The following is a 17,769-nucleotide window of genomic DNA, read 5'->3' on the forward strand; positions in this document are numbered from 1 at the left end:
GATCTAAGCTCCGAATCAATGTCGCTCAATGTCGCTCAGTTCTTGCTCCGCACCCGCTTCCACGAAGGAGTATTTTTATTCAATACAAGGAAAAACGACTCTAGGGTAGATGGAGTTTCAATCCCACACCGCTGCCTTCCTAAGGCTTCAGAATTACCATCCGCCCGTTACCGCCTCCCCCCCGCGCTAGACAACGGTGGATTTTCCGCCAGGGCACAGGACGCAAAGAGCAGAGCGGCCCCACGGACGGGGTGGGCCGGCCGGGCCCCACAGGACCGGCCCGCGTCGTGCTGTTCCGTTTCTGACCGCGGGAACCGGAGACTTCCACAGAGCACGAGGAACCGACGCCCACCGGCGCCCGGGCTCCCGCCGTCCCCGGGGCCGGGAACACCGGCACCACAAAGCCCGCCCCGCCTCGCAGGCCCCGCGCCGCAACCGCAGCGCAGGTGGGGCCCGAAGCGACGCGCGGGTCTGGAGCGGCCACCCAGGTCGCAGGCCGCGCCCCGCAGGCCCGAGCAGAGGCGTCCGGGCCCCGACGGGCGAGCGGGGGCGCGACGCGGGGATAGCAGGGGGCGCCCGGCGGGGCGCGGGCGGGCGGGCCTCCCGGGCTGGCGCCCCTGACGTCACCGCCCGCGGTCGCCAGGGCGACGGCCTCTCAGGCGCGCGCGTCAGAGCCGCCAGTCTCTTGGCAACCGTCCGATTCCCCCGCCCGCCGGGCCCGCGCTCAGCCGCGCGTCGCTCTGGCGTCAACGTGACGTCAATGGCCGGGCCGGGCGGGGCCTGCGGGGGGCGGGCCGGGGCGGGGCGAGCGGGGGGCGGGGCGCGCGGGGGGCGGGCCGGGGCGGGGCTGGCGCCGCGTGCGGCGGAGCGGCCGGGCTGACATGCGGCGCGGCCGGGGCGGCGGTAGCAGCGGCGGCGGCGGCGTCCCGAGCGGGAGGCGCCTGAGCAGCGCGAGCGGCCGAGCGGACGGCGGGGGCCGCGGGGCCGGCGGCGTCCCTGCCCGGGCGCCCCGAGGGCGGCGGAGGTGAGGCGGCGGCCCGCGGGTGGCGGGCAGGTCTCGGCTCGCGACCGCCCCTGGGGCCCCGGCGGCCCCGAGGTGCGCGCGTCGGGGTCGCGGGAGCAGCAGCCCGGCCGCCCCCCGGCTGCCCGTGTGGCGGGTGCTGCGGGTCCGCGCGCCCCGCAGGCTCGGGCGTTGGGGCCGAGAGGAAGCCGGCCGCGGCGGCGGCGGGGGCGGGCGTAGGAGCGGGTCCGCGGGCTGCGGGCTCCGGAGTCCCGGGGTCGCGACAGAGCCGGCCGGGGGCGGTGTGCGAGCGGGTCCGCGTGCCCGCGGGCTCCGGGTCGGGAGTGGAGACGAAACCGACCGCGGGCGGCGGGGGGCGGGTGCGGGAACGGGTCTTCTCGGTGTGGTGGCTCCGGTGCCGGGGCCGGACGGCGCTGCCCGCGCGCCCCGCGGGGCTGGAGGGGTCCAGAGAGGGGAGTGGAGTCGGCCGGCGACAGGAGCAGGAGGGGGTCCACGCGTCCCGTGGGATTGATTAGGGTCCCGGAGCTCTGGCTGGACCGACCGCGGGCGGCGGGGGCGGGCGTGGGAGCGGGGTCCGGAGGCTGGAGTGGAGCCGGGCGTGTAGGTCCCGGCGCTGACCGCGCTCCGTGGCCGCAGGTGCAGCCCACAGCCATGGTGATCATGTCGGAGTTCGGCGCGGTCCCCGCGGGCCCGGGCCAGCAGAAGCCCCTCCGGGTGGGCTTTTACGACGTGGAGCGGACCCTGGGCAAAGGCAATTTCGCAGTAGTGAAGCTGGCGCGGCACCGGGTCACCAAAACGCAGGTGCGTGGCCTCCCCGACCCTCCGTGGTGGACCGGTGTCGAGAGCGCCTGCAGGGTTGCTCGCTACCGTGGGTAAACGCTGGCAGCGTTAGTTTGGTAAAGAAGCTGCTTTAGGTTACGTTTCTGCATAATCTGTACAAATATTAGGAGACAGCAAAGAAGATAATGACCAAAAAAAAAAAAAAAAAAAAGACCCAGGAGTGCGGTGGTTCATGGATTCAGAGCTAAAACCCTGTAAAGGGGGCCTGCAAATACTAAAGATACTTATGTTTAACTTTGTACTAAATAATATTAGTGCTTATTTTGGTTATTTTCCCCCCAACTTTTTGTGATATTTTGGAGGCATAAAGTAATTGAGAAATTAACTTGCAAAAAAAAAAAAATGAAATGTGTATATTAAGTGGGGGTTCTTTTTAAAAACAGAATATCCTTTTTCTTTTTAAAATCTGTAGGTTGCAATAAAAATAATTGATAAAACACGATTAGATTCAAGCAATTTGGAGAAGATATATCGTGAGGTTCAGCTCATGAAGCTTCTGAATCACCCTCATATCATAAAGCTTTACCAGGTAAGCGCAGGTTTGCCTCTCCCCGTTACAAGTGTTTATTTTTAAACACTGCAATTTCTGAAGGTTGCCCCCTCTTTGGGGTGTGTGTGAGTCAGGAAGTTGGTTATATAAGTAAATAGATTGATTTTTGTAAGCTGTGCAGATGTATTTACAATTATGTCTTGCTTTTAGATCACAATTAAGGTTTGATTCATTAAAATTGTGCTTGGCATTCTAACTTGTTCCCATTTTAAATGTGTGGAGGTCTTTTGTTAAATTTACTTTACTGTGAAAGCAAAGAACTGTGCTGTAGCATTGCCGTGGGTCAAGCATTTAGCATATCAGGACAATTTTGAGTGAAACAAGAAACTTCAGCCTTTCCACATATTTATTAAACTTTAAAGCCAGCTGCTCTTACCAGTTTTCATTAATTTATCTTTTCCAAGGCAGTGGTGAGCATTTGCGTTCCCTGCTTAAACTCTTCCATGAAGATTGGAGAGATGAAAATACTTTTGCCATAGTAAGAGCAGGAACTTGTCATCCAGTCTACATTAGGAACATGCCTCACCCTGTCTGTCTGTTGGTTTATTTTGTGACTTTATTTTTGTCCTCGTGTTGAAATTAATAAATTGTATCTTTGAAAAATAAGTACTAATTTAATTAGAACCGCAAAGCAGTCTCTTACTTACCTTCCTAGCGGTAAATGACAACTTTTGCAAAAATGAAATCAAGTCTTCTTGCAGAAGAATAAATTCTTTGAAAATGCTGTATATTTTATCCAGGGGTGTTGGGTATAAGTTCCTCTTAATCATTCTTATGAAACCACGTGAATCTGAGTTGATTTTGGGATGCTGTGTATGTTTGTGCATTTGGGACAGCTAAGTGTACAGTCTGATAGGAGAACTATAATTTGAAATTATCCCCCAAAAGACTCTCTACTCAGTTAAAATAAAGGTAGTGGGGTTGGTGGGACTTGTGTTCCACCACAGCACAGGACTCCTGCCGTGTGCGCCTGGGGTTTGTGTTTTGTTTCTGTTGTCATTTTAAAGTTGTGCTTGGAGATAAGAAGTTTCCTCCTCCGTGGGGGCTGATGTCACTCCCCGTGCAATGTGCCTGGCCCATTTCCTCGGGAGTGGGCAGAACTGGTTTTGTTTTTGACTTGCTGAAGGGCTGAACCATGATGTTAGGACCTTCCATTTCTTCCTGTTCTTCCACTTGGCCATTGTGTGGAATTAGCTCAGTTAAGGAAACAGATTGCCCGTGTGCTGGATGCTGGAGGTGAATTTTCTTATTGCTGCTGTATCTGGTTCTTCAGCTGTTTGGAGATGAGCGCTTGGTGGTAGCATGCTTTTATTCCACTGGTTCTGAAGACGCTCGTTTCTGATTTCCATGCAGCTGGCGGGCCCCAGAGCCTGCCGAGCCCCCTCCCTCTCTCACCTGGCCTCTTTACTCTTCTCCCCGCTCTTCTCCCCGTCTGTGGTCAGGGAAAGGGGTGAGTGGTCTTGCATGTTGTCCCACCACACATTTAGGGGCAGGGGGCAGTTGAAATTCTAGCCAAACTGCTGGAGTCTTAAAAATACTTTTCTTATTAGATTTACAGATCAAAGCAGTTGTCTTTGAAGTGTATTTATAAAGGAATAACTCCATGTTTTGAACACAAAGAAATCTTCTTTCATAAGAGTGCATTGTCCCTCTTCTAAAATAGTTTAAAATACACAGAGGCATCAGTTCTGTATTAAATCTTTTTTTTTAGTAAAATAAAATTCTAGATGAATGAATGAATTTGTAAGGGCTGCACTGACACCGGCTGTGGCGTTCCCTGCAGGCTGTGCGGCTCACCTGCAAAGCAGGCTTCCTGCGTCCTAATTGATCTCGGCACTAAAGCCAGTGGGATGGGGTGTTTGTTATCTATTATTCAGTTTGCTCTGGCTGCTTGCTTGAATGATCTGTTACCCACTAGGCTTCTAGAAGAAAGGCCAGCAGAGCTCCAGCAACCTCTTTTACATCTGCAGACTGCAGAGTCCTCAAGGTGTGCGTGGGGCAAGCCAAGTTCAATATGACGATAAAGGGGAATTCTAATATGATGTGACCTTTTGTGGGAGCCGATTTATTCGGGACAGGCAAGGAAGCTAGTGAGGAATTCACCTCTGATTTTTTGAAACTCTTTCTGAGTAGGAATCCCCTTTATTTTTTTTATTGCTGAGGTCTTTTTTTTTTTTTCCTTTCTTTTTTACATGATGAATATACTTGTCCTAGCAAAGTTAAAAATTTACTGGGGGCCAAGTAGATCATCTGGATTATTTGTATCATCGATGTGTGTTCCTTTTTCTTGTGGTTAAATGTTAGGTCTGTATGTTTTTTAGGTTATGGAAACAAAGGACATGCTTTACATTGTCACTGAATTTGCGAAAAATGGAGAAATGTTTGGTAAGTCACATGTATTGTTAATATCTGTTACAAACAAATGGTGCTAATGTGTCCAGATTTGCTCCGTGGCCTCTCTGGGTCTTCATGCCCTCAAATTCCATAGCACTCTTTGGTCACACCCCAGGCGGGGGCAGACTTTGCATTTGGGGACACAGCTTGCTTTTGTTGCCTCTCAGATTATCTGACGTCCAACGGGCACCTGAGTGAGAATGAAGCGCGGAAGAAGTTCTGGCAGATCCTGTCCGCCGTGGAGTACTGCCACAGCCACCACATCGTCCACCGGGACCTCAAGACCGAGAACCTGCTGCTGGACGGCAACATGGACATCAAGCTGGCAGGCAAGGAGGGAGCGCGTGCCTGCGCGGGGGGTGCCGTTGGGTGTGCAGCTGCCCAGGGAGAGGGTCTCAGGGTTCTGTGCGCAACCTTTGAAACTGCAGCCCCTGCCGTGTCCAGTCTAACTTTATCTGTGTGTTTCTTTACGTCTTAGACTTCGGATTTGGGAATTTCTACAAGCCAGGAGAACCTCTCTCCACGTGGTGTGGGAGCCCCCCGTACGCGGCCCCAGAGGTCTTTGAGGGGAAGGAGTACGAAGGCCCCCAGCTGGACATCTGGGTAGGGCCCGGGTGCGTGCACACATCATTGGGGAGGCCTCGTGCCCGGGGAGGGTGCTGGGTGCTGACGTGTGGCCCTCGGTCCTTGACAGAGCCTCGGTGTCGTGCTGTACGTCCTCGTCTGTGGTTCCCTCCCCTTCGATGGGCCCAACCTGCCAACTCTGAGACAGCGGGTGCTGGAGGGCCGGTTCCGCATCCCTTTCTTCATGTCCCAAGGTGGGTAGGCACGGCCTCTCGCGGCAGGCGCTGCTGGGTGGGGAGGACCGCGTCCCCTGTGGTGCCCGAGTGGCCGTCTGCTGAGCCGCTGCGAGGCTGGAATCAGGCCCGGTTACTGTGGGCTGCAGGGGAAACCCAGCCCGCTGGGTGCTTTGTCGGTGCCCTGCTTCTAGGGCAGGCAGGTGCCCAAGCTCTGCAGGCTGATGCCAGTGCCAGGGGTGCTGGCCTTGTCCCCAGGTCTGACCTGGCCACCACACACAGCACTATTCTGTTTCATAAAGGTGTTTGACCCATTGCCTACTCCAGTGTGGGGGGGTCTAGGTGCTTCTGTCTGGCAGACGTCTAGAAGACCAAAGCCCGGCCTTCCAGGGGCCTGAGCCCTGGCTGGTGGCTCTCCTTGGGTGGCAGGTCTGAGCTGCCGGTGTAGGCTGTTGCCCCTGGCCTCGAGTTCCTTGAGACAGTCACTTGTGCATTTGCCCACGTGGGGTGGGGGGTGGAAGTGCGCAGGCCCGGCTGCCCAGGGCTCAGTCTCCCTTGGTCCCCTGCAGACTGCGAGACCCTGATCCGCCGCATGCTGGTGGTGGACCCCGCCAAGCGCATCACCATCGCCCAGATCCGGCAGCACAGGTGGATGCAGGCCGACCCCTGCCTGCTGCGGCAGGCCTCCCTCGCCTGTCCCGCGCACGGCTGCGGCTCCAGCCCCGGCAACCCCGACGAGCGGGTGCTGGGCATCATGCAGACCCTCGGCATCGACCGGCAGCGCACCGTGGAGGTAAGGCCCCCCGCCTGCCCCCAGTCCTCGCCTGGGCTCGAGCAGCGCCAGGACAGGGAGCTGGCGGCTTTGTCGGGAAAGGCGGGTGCTCACCCATGGAGTTAAAGTGGGGCATGGGCTACTGAAGGGCCCCTTGCCCACCTCTCTGAAGGATATTCTTGGCCCCCCAAGAGCAGCCTGGAAACAGTCTTGGAAGGGAGCCTCCGTGGCCGTCCTCTCCCTGACCTCTGCTTCTCTGCCCTCCAGTCACTGCAGAGCCGCAGCTACAACCACTTCGCCGCCATCTATTACCTCCTCCTCGAGCGGCTCCAGGAGCACCGGAACAGCCCGTGTGCCCGTCCCGGGCCCGCCAGGCTGCACAGGCCCAGGAGCTCCGACCTCAGCAGTTTTGAGGTGAGGGGCCGGCATCTCCCAGAGCCCCGTCCTGTCCCTTCTCCTTGGACTGTGTCCTCTAAGCCGTGAGGCCCCAGCTCAGCGGTGCCTGGGAGCCAGAGAGACTGAGCCCCCGGAGAGGGCCCCAGGCCATGCGTGGGTCCCCCCATGGGTGGCTCCCCCCATGGGTGGCTCTGCCGAGGTCCAGGCCCCGCCCAGCAGCCGCAGGCCCCCAACTGCCCCTGGGCCAGCAGCTGAGCACAGGCCTGGAGGAGGGCATGGCCCTGGTGTCGGTGCCTCTCCAGAACCAGCGTGCTCTTTCTCGTGGCGCTGCTGGTGGGCGTCCCCAGAGCCACATCCCTGATGGCGTCTTTCCCTGTCCACCACCCCCAGGTGCCTCAGGAAGGCCTGCCTGCCGACCCTTTCCGCTCCGTCCTGCTGTGCCCGCAGCCCCCGACCTTGGCGCAGTCCACCCTGCAGGCTGAGATGGACTGCGACCTCCACAGCTCGCTCCAGGTGCGTGGGCCACGCCACACCAGGGGAGGGCCCACCGTCTTCCCCGAGGTGATGCCCCCACACGCCCGGCTCTCAGGAGCCACAGGAAGTCACTGTTTGTGTCCTGCCGCAGCCCTTGTTCTTCCCGGTGGACGCCAACTGCAATGGAGTATTCCGGCACCGCCCAGTCTCCCCCAGCAGCTTGCTGGACACGGCCATCAGTGAGGAGGCCCGGCAGGGCCCAGGGCTGGAGGAGGAGCGGGAGGCCCAGGGGCCACTCCCCAGCAGCACAGGCCGGCGACACACCCTGGCCGAGGTCTCCGCCCGCTTCTCCCCCGTCACCCCTCCGTGTAAGTGTCCCCAGGGGCCGGGGAGACGCTTGGTGGCTGGGCTCGTGGTCGAGGCTACGGTGGGCTGACGTGGGACGGACCTTGCTTGCCTGGTGGCCCCTTCTGATTGGATCTTCAGGCCCCGTCATTTGTTTCAATCCCTGAGACCCCAAGGCGGTTCACACGGAGACCCTGCATGTGGTCATTTTGGTTGAAGAAACAGTGTGGCGTTTGGTCTACGATAGGGTGCACCCTGGGCCGCTTCTAGGCACTGGGAGGGCAGGTCCTTGGCCAGTCTCATCTGTGTCCTGGGGTCTGAGGTCTGCTGATGACCTGCCACCCGCGTTGTACCCCTGTGGTGGCTCGCCTTTGGGGCTGCCTGAGCCCGAGCCACCAGTAGAGGCCCTTTTCCCCAGGGCTGGGAGGAGAGACGCTATGGCCAGTGCAGATGCTGCCCCCACCAGTGGGCTGTACCGGGTCGGCCACGGCCTCGGAGGCACACAGGCCTGTCCCTGTGCCATGGCAGTCGGCACCCTGACTGCACAGCCTTGGGGAGCAAGGGGGCCTCCCTCAAGAGCACCGTGCTCCTCCCACAGGTATCGTCGTCTCCCCCTCCGCCGTGGCAAGCCCTGCAGAGGGAACCAGCTCCGACAGCTGTCTGACCTTCTCTGCCAGCGACGGCCCTGCAGGCCTCAGTGGTGGCCTGGCCACCCAGGGGCCGCTGGGCACCTGCTCCCCGGTTAGACTGGCCTTGCCATTCCTGGGGTCGCAGTCCGCCACCCCTGTGCTGCAGGCTCAGGGGGACCTGGGAGGAGCCGCCCTGCTCCCCGTCAGCTTCCAGGAGGGCCGGAGGGCGTCGGACACCTCGCTGACGCAGGGTGAGCCATGCTCCTTCCAGGCCCACTTCCACCTTCCCCAGGGGACACTCCTGTCCCTGGCAGCAGGTCACTTTGTCATGGTGGCAGGTGATATCCCCCATTCTCTACCAGGCCCGATGGGACCAGTGGTGTCCCGGGTGGCTGGAGGTGCTGTCCTGGCTCTTGTCCTAGTCTGCTGGGGTAGACTCAGACCTGGGCCCCTGAGCAAATGGCCTCTGTTGGCTGGTCCTAAAAGCACAGGAGACATTTCTGTGCTGAGTGGCACCTTCTGACTTGGAGAGACGGAGTCGGGGGCCCACCTGGCTCCCCCCGCCGGCCTCCCTGAGACTCGGGTGCTAGACCTGCCCTGTCCTGTGTGCAGCCCCGTCCTTCCCCCACCCCCTCCCAAGGCTGGAAACTCCGTCAGCTGAGGCCGTGGGTCCTGAGCTGGAGGTGGGAGGTGCCAACCGCCTGGCTTTACCCCTCACAGGGCTGAAAGCCTTCCGGCAGCAGCTGAGGAAGACCACGAGAACCAAGGGGTTTCTGGGGCTGAACAAGATCAAGGGGCTGGCTCGCCAGGTGTGCCAGTCCCCCTCCAGCCGGACCGCCAGGGGAGGCCTGAGCCCCTTCCATGCCCCCACACAGAGCCCAGGCCTGCACGGCGGCCCAGCCAGCAGCCGGGAGGGCCGGAGCCTGCTGGAAGAGGTGCTGCAGCAGCAGAGGTAGGGGCTGCTGGCCCTGAGCCACCGGGCTGGTTTCCGTAAGTGGCTTCAGCTTTCAGGCGTCCCCTCCTCCCCAGCCCCCAGGGAGGGGTGTGAAGCTGGGGCTTCAGGCCTCAAGGCGTTGGAGGTGGCAGCAGGCAGGGCAGGTCTCTGAGGCCGGGAGTGGGTGCAGGTGGCAGGGAGTGGGAAGGAGCCTGGCTGCATCCGCGTTGCTGCAGAAGCAAGGTGGGAAACGAAAGGTCGGGAATTGCTCAGGGATTAGTCACGTACTGGGGCCCTCGTCAGCCCCGCCGCAGCTCCTCTGGGTGGGCGGGCCCTGCGCTGTGGGCGACCTGGAAACCCCATAGCGCCCGGGAGGCTGGGAGCACAGCCAGCCGAGTGACAGTGACCGTCTGCGTCTCCTGTCTCCTGTCTCCTGTCTCGCAGGCTGCTCCAGTTACAGCACCACCCGGCCGCCCCGCCCACCTGCCAGCAGGCCCCCCAGGCCTACACGCTCGGCCCCTGCGACGGCCCCGGGGCCGCCCCGCTCCCCAGTGCCCTCCTTGCAGCGGGGCTCCCCCTGCTGCCGCCCCCCCTCCTGCAGGCCAGCGTCTCCCCGGTGGCCTCGGCAGCGCGGCTGCTGGACGCCCATCTGCACATCAGCGCTGGCCCAGCGGCCCTCCCCGCCGCGCCCCCGCCACCTCGCCTGGCCATGCTGGCTCCGGGCTGCGACCCCACGGGGCTGCCGCGGGGGGACTGTGAGATGGAGGACCTGACCTCCTGCCCGCTGGGGACGTTCGTCCTGGTGCAGTGAGGGCCCCACCCCCGTCCGCGCACATCGGCTGACTCTTCCAAGCAATAACTTCAGAGTATGTGAAGACGTTATCGGACTTAAAGTCAAGAACTTTCTAGAAGCGAAACAAGCAATACGTTAGGTGTTTTGGCTTTTGAGTTTATTTTTTGTTTTATTTTTTCCTTGCACTGAGTGACCTCAACTATGAGTAGGGACTGGAAACTTTCTGAAAAAAAAATAATAATCTCGGGTGTGTCCTGCGGGCGGGTGGACAGGAGGGAGAAGCGGGACGGCGGCTGGTGTCCGGCCAGCACCGCCATGCAGATCGGGGACGGGGCGGGAGGAGCCACGTGGCTGAGGGACCTCAGCTCCTCGTCCACGGTGTCCCCGTGGCCGTGAGATGACTGCCTCGGCGGGACGTGGGGTGGCGGGTGGCCGTGTGCCTGTGCGTGTGTGGATTGCTGCCCTGTTTAGGTAACGTCCTCCACTTCCTGAAACGTTCATGCTTTAATGAAAACTGTGAACTTTCTGCTTTTATGTATCAGTTTTAAAACAGCTCTAAATGGTCAGCCCAGCTGAAATAATCTACAAATTCTTGGAATTCTCACCTCTGAAATCAGACCCAGAGGACAGTTTTTTCTTATTTTGGACAAGAAGTTTTGTAAACTGCTCAAGAGTCAGTTTTCCAAGATTCTTTGGAGGAACCACAGGAAGAACCTGAAAGTGGGTGAGGGTGACTTCAAGGTGGTGGGAGCTCTGTCTCCAGGGTCACTTGGCCCAGAGCCCCGAGGGACCTTTGGGGAAGCCCAGGAGAAGTTTCTTCTGCTGCTCATCTTGTTTCCGCTGCTAATTAAGTTTTCATGCATTTCATTATCAGGGTCCAACAAGAACACCTGACCTGGGTGCAGTTGTGCGGTATCGGGCGGCTGCGACTGTGGACGGGACCGTGGGAGACGGGCTCGCTGGCCCGTGACCTGCCCTGGGCCGGGACCTTCCCTGGCGGAGCAGCCCCCGCACCCAGGCCTGGGCTCTTGTTGCTGGGCTTTTGTTCAAGGAAGATGAAAGGAGACGCTTGGGTCAGTGTTTTTATAGCATTGTTTCTTTTTTTAAAGCAAATACTGTATATGTATATAAACAGGGACAGATATACACTACTTATTTTTTATATTTTGTACTACGCCTTTGTGTTCCTCGGTCACGTTAGGAAGCGCCCCACCAGCACCAGGTCTGTGCTGCGGAGGGGGCCGCGGGGCCTGCTCTCCCTTAGCGCTGGGTGCAGGCGGCGGGGAGGCGGCCCTGACCTGGCAGGTCCGGGCTCACCTGTGGCAGGTAGACTCAGGTGGCGGCTCCGGCAGTCAGAAGCCTCTTGAATGCAACGAAGGAGACTTGCTGCTCCCCACTCGCTCTGTCTCAAGTTCCCGTCCCCCTTCCTAGCCCAGGTGCCTTCAGCTCACTTTGGCTTCTACAACCTGCAGTATTAAACAGAGGTCGTCAGGAAAGGGGGACATGCGGGTATTTTCAAAAGCCAAAGACTGACCCAGCGACTTGAGGGTAGGAGCAGGCTGGCGCGTGGTGGGCCGTGTCCGTGCGGTGGGCCCCTGCTCTGTGCCACCTGCGAGCTCGCTGCTTGTTCTTGCTGCTCTGCGACTGCTTCGCAGGTGGGCGGAGGGCTGTCCGGAGGGGCGGGCCTGGTGCCTTGCCGCGGAGAAAGCACCAAAGTCCCCCGCCGGCCCGGGGAGTCTGCAGAGGGGGGCGGAGCCAGGCCGGCGGGCGCAGGCCTTTGCCCGTTTCCCCAGAGGTGGCACAACCGAGTCCAACACAAACCCTGTCCCCCTTTAGGTGATTTCTGTGCTAATGCCGTAGATCAAAGGCCTCAGAAACCATTGTGTGTGTCCTCTCTGAAGCAATGACAAGCACTTTACTTTCATAGTGGTTTTTGTTTCTTCTCACTGCTGTAGAACCTCTTCCGGAGGCTGGCAACGTCGTGTTTCTGTTTCTTGTTTTTTTAAGATGTGTGATGTGTGTGTGCAGGTGTCAGCGGTGCTGTCCTGCAGCCTGCGACGCAGTAGCTATTTCAGGACACTACGCGATCTGATTGATGTGTATATAGGGTTTTTTTTACCGTAACTGAATTATTTTATTTCTTACGTTAACATGAGAAATGTATGCCAAATGATTAGTTAACGTATGTTTTTTTAATTTAATATTTAAATAAAATATTTGGGGGAAAAAACTCTTGACTTTCTCTCTTGGTTTGTCTCTGGGAGCTGTTTCCTCTGAGCTCCTCCACTGAGGTCACAGCTGCCAGGTCCACGGTGGCCCCACATCTCGGAGAAGAGGGTGGGCTGCCAGCTCCTGCACTGGCCTCGCCGCAGAGCCGGTGGCATTCCAGTGGTGGTGACAGGTGGCCCGTCGCTCCCGGGGCCTGCCTGCTCCTCAGGCCCCTTCCCCAGCAGCCGAAGTGCTGATTCGCTGAAGGTCTGGACACCGGGGTTGGCCGGCCCGGGCACTGTCACCTCCCTGGCGGTGTTCTGAGTCTGACTACACATCCAGGATTTGGAAGAATCTCACAGCCAAACTGTCTCCGGGTCTAAAAGCCTTCACCACCTTCTAGCAGTAGGGCAGACATGCCTGTTCACAAGAACAAAGGACTCTGTCCATTTTGATTCTTGGCAAGTGTTTTTGGTAAAAAAAAAGTTCTTCAACCTCTTCACACCCCCTCCGGTGGTCACTATTCGGTTGGACCCTTGTGCCCTGTTGCTAGGAACATAAAGTGGTGCAGCCTTTAGGAAAACTGGCAGTTCCTACAAAATTAAACGGAACGACCTCATGGTCGTTTCTTAATGGTATGTGCTCCAAAGAATTGAAATCAGGGTCTTGAAGAGACATTTGCACACCTGTGTTCATAGCAGATAATTCACAGTAGCTGAAACCAGGGAGCAGCCCGGCGGCCACCAGCAGGTGAATGGATGCGGGAACGCGGTCCCTGTGTGCGGTAGAACACGTTTCTGCTGTCACCGTGTGCTGCAACGTGGATGAGCCTTGAGGACATTGTGCTCAGCGAAGTCAGCCAGGAACAAAAGGACAAACGCTGTTCGATTGCACTTGTCTGAGGTCCCCAGAGCAGGAAATCCATGGGACAGACAGCAGAGTGCTGGGTGCCACCGGCTGGGAAGGGGCTGGGGAGTTAGTGTTTAATGGGGACAGAGTTTCAATTTGGGAAGAGGAGAAAGTTCTGGAGATAGACGGTGGTGATGGTTGCACAACAATGTGAATGTATGTAATGCTGCTGAACTGTGCACCTAAAAATGATTAAAATGGTGAATTTTTGTTGTGTGTTTTTTACCACAATAAAAAGAAAAACAAGTTTCTCTGACGGGGGCCACCCAGTGAGCGGACGGCAGCTCCCGAGAGGAGAGCAGGCCGGTGCCGCGGGGTGGGAGGACAGGACAGGCCACCGTCAGCGACGAGGTCTGAGCATGAGGCCAGGCCTGGCCTCGCCGCCGGCGGGTGCTCCCTGCATGGGTGGCTTGGCCCTGGGACAGCCCCTCGTGCAGCTGGATGTGGTGAGACGCTGGCGGGGCCTCCGGAGCAGACGTCCCCTTGGTTTCTAGTCGTCTCAGCAGTTGTCACTGCCGCTCAGAAACGGAGCTGTCCGTCTAAGCTGCTGGCATGGCTGACACTCAGTGGCCGCAAGGCCGTCTTTTGGCAGAGGCCAACCCGGACCTTGCACCTCTGGGGACCTGCAGTCACACCGAGTGGAAGCCCCCGCCCGGCCGCATGTGTGCGGGAGCCTGGCCGACGCGGGGGCTCTGTGCTCGGGCAGCCTCGTCACCGCTCAGGGCGCGGCCCCACGCCGCTGTCGGAGGAGAAGACGGGCTTGGCCGTGCTGAGGGGAGCGTGTGTTTGTTGTTCGGGAATGTGGAGCCCTGGAAACCAGGAGAAGCTTAAGCAGAACCTGGTGCCGGAGCCTCTCGGGCTCTCCCGCCGTGTCCCGCCGAGCGGAGACTGGACGGGCGTGAGTCCCGGCCCAGCTCCACCGTCCACCCCTCGTGGGGACGAGGGCGTCTCATTGTGCTCCAGGGCACCGAGAACAATCTGGATGTGGGGCTCCCCCACCCACAGCCCCAGCTACCTGGGTCCCAAGTCTCTGAGCCCAGTCAGCTCGGCCAGAGCGCGAGACGTGTGGTGATGACGACGACGATGATGATGATGATGATTTCTCTGGTTGAACGTTTGAGCCCCACTCACGGGAAACCTCAGGGAGTCCGCGTAGGACCCTAGAACTCTGTCTGGACTAATGGATCAGCTCACGAATCTTTCCATTCTCTGTGCTGAAGAGGAGCCGTGTGGCCGTGGGCGCTGACGAGACCCCTCGTGTGTCTGCCCCTTGCCCGAGGGGCCCCGTCACGGCCCCGCCCGGGCCTGGCCCTGGGAACAGCCCTACCCACCCAGGGCGTTTCCCAGGGTGTTCCCACTGCGGACGTGTCTGCTCCCGTCGGGGCCCGGCAGGGCTGTGCTGTGCTCTGACGCGCCCCTTCGCTCACGGCGGCACTTCTGAGCCGTGGGGTGCTCTCGGGTTCTGGCATTTTCTTTCTCCCAATGCCTCTGGCAAGGGTCCAGGTACAGCCTGGAGCTGCAGACCAGGTGGCTGCCTAAGTCCTTGGGAATACCAGACAGGGCCGTGCCCGGCGAACCCCGCCTGCGGAGTGGCACGGGGGCAAAGAATGTGGCCTCTGTTGTCACACACCTGGGTTTGCGTCCCGGCTGTGCAGCCTTCTGGTCCTGCGGTGCTGGTCAGGTGACCAGACCGTGCTGTGTGTCACGCCCTTGCTCTCAGGACGGCGCACGTAGCAATGCCGTCTGCTGAGGGCTGTGTGAACAGCTAGCCTGTGAAACGCTCAGCACAGTGCTGGCACTCAGCGGTGTCCCCACGTGTCACCCTTAGCAAGAACGGAACCAAATGTCCACGAGGGAAGAGCTGTCAGGTGACCAGATTGCTCGAGGTTTGGCTTCCTGTCTTGACGTTCCTTTACGGGACACCAAGTCCTCTTGCAGAAGTGGGAGAGCTGTCCCTAAAGCTGTCCTGGGGTGCGTCTGTGTGCTTTCCTGTCAGCGGGAGCTGGTGGCACTTTTGCCACTAGGCCACAGGACAGCAGGACTAGCTCGAGCCGCACTTTAGGGAGGAGTCCGCCAGGAATGTTGTCTCTAGGAGCGGGACTGGCTTCTGTGTCCGGGGGGCAGAAGGCTGTCCCGGCCCAGGATGATGGTCTCAGGGGCGGCCGGGACGGGCCGAGGGAAGTCCCCGAGGCACGTGTCTCTGCATGTGGCGTCTCTCTCGGAGGCAGGAACCGAATCTGAGCTAAGAGGAACTGACTGGTTTGAGGGCAGAAGAAAGAGTGCTGGCCTCTTGGTTTTCCTTCCAGAATAACACCAGGGTATTTCAGATGGGGCAGCCACCCTGCGTGTGACACGACTTTCGTCTGGGGAGGGGTCACTCTTGGGTGCAGCAGCGGGGGTGGTGGGCATGTCCAGGTGAAGGTTTCCTCAGGGCGGGGCTCCGGGCCCACGGGGCACGCTGGAGACCAGCACAGAAGCCGGGGTGCGGTGGCTGTGTAGCCGCAGGGGCGGCGCAGGGCCGGGGAGGGAAGCGAGAGCCGGAGCCGCTCAGCTCCTCTCCTCAGGGTCTGCTGGGGTCTCAGTCTGGCTCACTCATCTTTAATTACTTCACTTATTTGAATGTGATTTCTGTGAAAAATAGAAAGGACTTAAAAAGTCCTCAGGAAGCCCAGGTGACCAGAAACGCCCTGGAATGAAGCCCACGGAATCCTCGCAGCTGGGCTCCCCGCAGGCTGGAGGGGGTTTCTCTTCATCTGGGGCAGGTCCCTTCTTTCAGTCTCCGAGTGTGTCCACTTCCAGCGACAGGGTAAGTGGAAAGCCTGGGCCCCCGGGTCCCAGACGGGGGTTTGAAGACAGAATCTGCCTCCGAAAACCGTGTCCCCAGAACAGATCCGCTCCGCTGGGTGTCACTGATCTGCCGTCAAATGCTCCTGTCCTAAGCATGCAGCTCAGGGGATTCGGACAACGTATTGGCCTGTGTCCCCACCGTCAAAGCAGTGTGCAGAACATTCCTGTCACCAGAAAGCGCCCTGGGCCCGTGGAGCTGGGTCCTCGCTGAGCCCCAGGCCGCAGGCAGCTGCTGACCTGCTTCCTGTCCCGCCGGCAGCTGCCTCTTCCTGAGTCCCTGCCCATGGAGGCCTACGTGTGGGCTCACCGAGGGCTTGGCTCTTCCACCAGCCCAATGATGTGGGGGTGCAGCCCGGTGTTGTGGTGTCACTCCTCTCAGTGCTGCGTGCTAGTCCCGGGCGGTGACGGCCACGGCGGGTGTGTCACTCACCTGGGGGCGGGCGTCTGCGTCTGCGTGGTTCCAGCTTGGGGCCACTGTCAGTGATGCTGCTGTGAGTCCCTGTGTGCTAAGAGGCGGCACCAGTTTACATTCCGACCCACAATGCGTGAGAGTTCCAGTTGTCCCGCAGCCTCACCAGCACTCGGCATTGTCAGCGTTTTAAACTTTAGCCGTTCTGGGCCGGGCTGGTGGCTCCCGTCTGTAACCCTAGCACTGGGGGAGGCCGAGGCGGGAGGATCGCTGAGGTCAGGAGTTTAAGGTTGCCGTGAGCTAGGCTGACGCCACTGCTCTCTACTCAGGGCGACAGAGTGAGGCTCTGTCTCTAAATAAATAAATAAATTTTAACCATTCTAATAATCTGTAGCGGTATCTCATTATGATTTTATTTTGCATTTTCCTGATGACTATGATGTTCAACATCTCTTGATGTGCTTATTAGACATTCTATTTTTTGAGTTTATTTCAGTCTTTGCCAATTTTTAATTGGGTTGTTTGAATTCCTACGATTGAGTTGTAGGAGTTCTTCATATACTCTGCATATAAGTCCCTTTGTTACATAAGTGTGTGTGTGTGTGTATATATATATATATATGCATATTTGTACATGTGCACATACACACATAGAGAACATTTCTCTCGATTTGTGGCTTGCCTTTCATTTGAAGCACGAAGAGTTGAAGGTTTCAATTGTTAAGTCCAGTTTATGATGTCATCTTCTGTGGCTAGCGCTTTTTGTGTCTTGGCTAAGAAATCTGTGTCTACCCCAATGTCGAGAGGGTCTCCTGTGTTCCCTTCCAGAGGTTTTATGCTTTTCGCTTTTATGTCTGTAGCTCTGACCCACGTCGAGCTTATTTTTGTGTGTGGTTCGGGACCGCAGTTGGGACTTATTTTTCTCTCCTCTCCTTTGTCCTCATCGGGTTAATCTGGCCCATCTGTCAGAACTCAAGGGCCCACCCATGTCAGAGCCTGGTCCGCCCCTGTCGTGGTGGTCTGCCTGTCCGTCCTACGGCAGGAGTGCACTGTCTTGATTATTTTTACCATTACAGCTTAGATCTTTTACGCTTGTTCTGTCTTTATACTCCGAGCGCGTTTCTTGCGGACAGCACGCCACGTGCTCAGGACAGGAGCACACAGTGGGTCTCCGATTTCTATCCAGCGCAACCGTCTCTGCCTTGTGACTGGCGAGTGTGGCCCACTGAACCTCTAGTGCAATCGACGGCCGGCCGAGCTCCAGGCTGCCGCCCCGTCGGTCTCTGTGCTGTCTCCTGTCTTCCTCCTTGACACGTCTCTTTTTATGTCTTCCTCTGGGTCCGCTGTGCTTTCATTGCTCTCTGGTGTCCCCACGTGGAAAGGGGTGAGGCTCACCCCTCTCTGTCCCCACCCCGTGGGTTAGGCTAGACACCGGCCACCCGCTGTGATCA

At 58.6% G+C, this 17,769-nt stretch overlaps 1 protein-coding gene across 1 annotated transcript; it reads left to right on the top strand.

Moving 5' to 3' along the window:
• Positions 1-924: 924 nt before the first annotated feature.
• SIK1 (salt inducible kinase 1) lies at positions 925-12,132 on the top strand. Its single transcript, XM_069474921.1, has 14 exons — positions 925-1,024; positions 1,658-1,822; positions 2,274-2,390; positions 4,733-4,796; positions 4,973-5,134; positions 5,284-5,408; positions 5,500-5,623; positions 6,172-6,395; positions 6,642-6,788; positions 7,161-7,283; positions 7,396-7,612; positions 8,188-8,469; positions 8,939-9,170; positions 9,597-12,132. The coding sequence occupies exons 2-14, from the start codon at positions 1,673-1,675 to the stop codon at positions 9,961-9,963; spliced, it is 2,334 nt and encodes a 777-aa protein (XP_069331022.1). The 5' UTR covers positions 925-1,024; positions 1,658-1,672; the 3' UTR covers positions 9,964-12,132.
• The last annotated feature ends 5,637 nt before the right edge of the window (positions 12,133-17,769 follow it).

Source organism: Eulemur rufifrons, chromosome 7, assembly GCF_041146395.1.
Source record: "Eulemur rufifrons isolate Redbay chromosome 7, OSU_ERuf_1, whole genome shotgun sequence".
Lineage (NCBI taxonomy): Eukaryota > Metazoa > Chordata > Mammalia > Primates > Lemuridae > Eulemur > Eulemur rufifrons.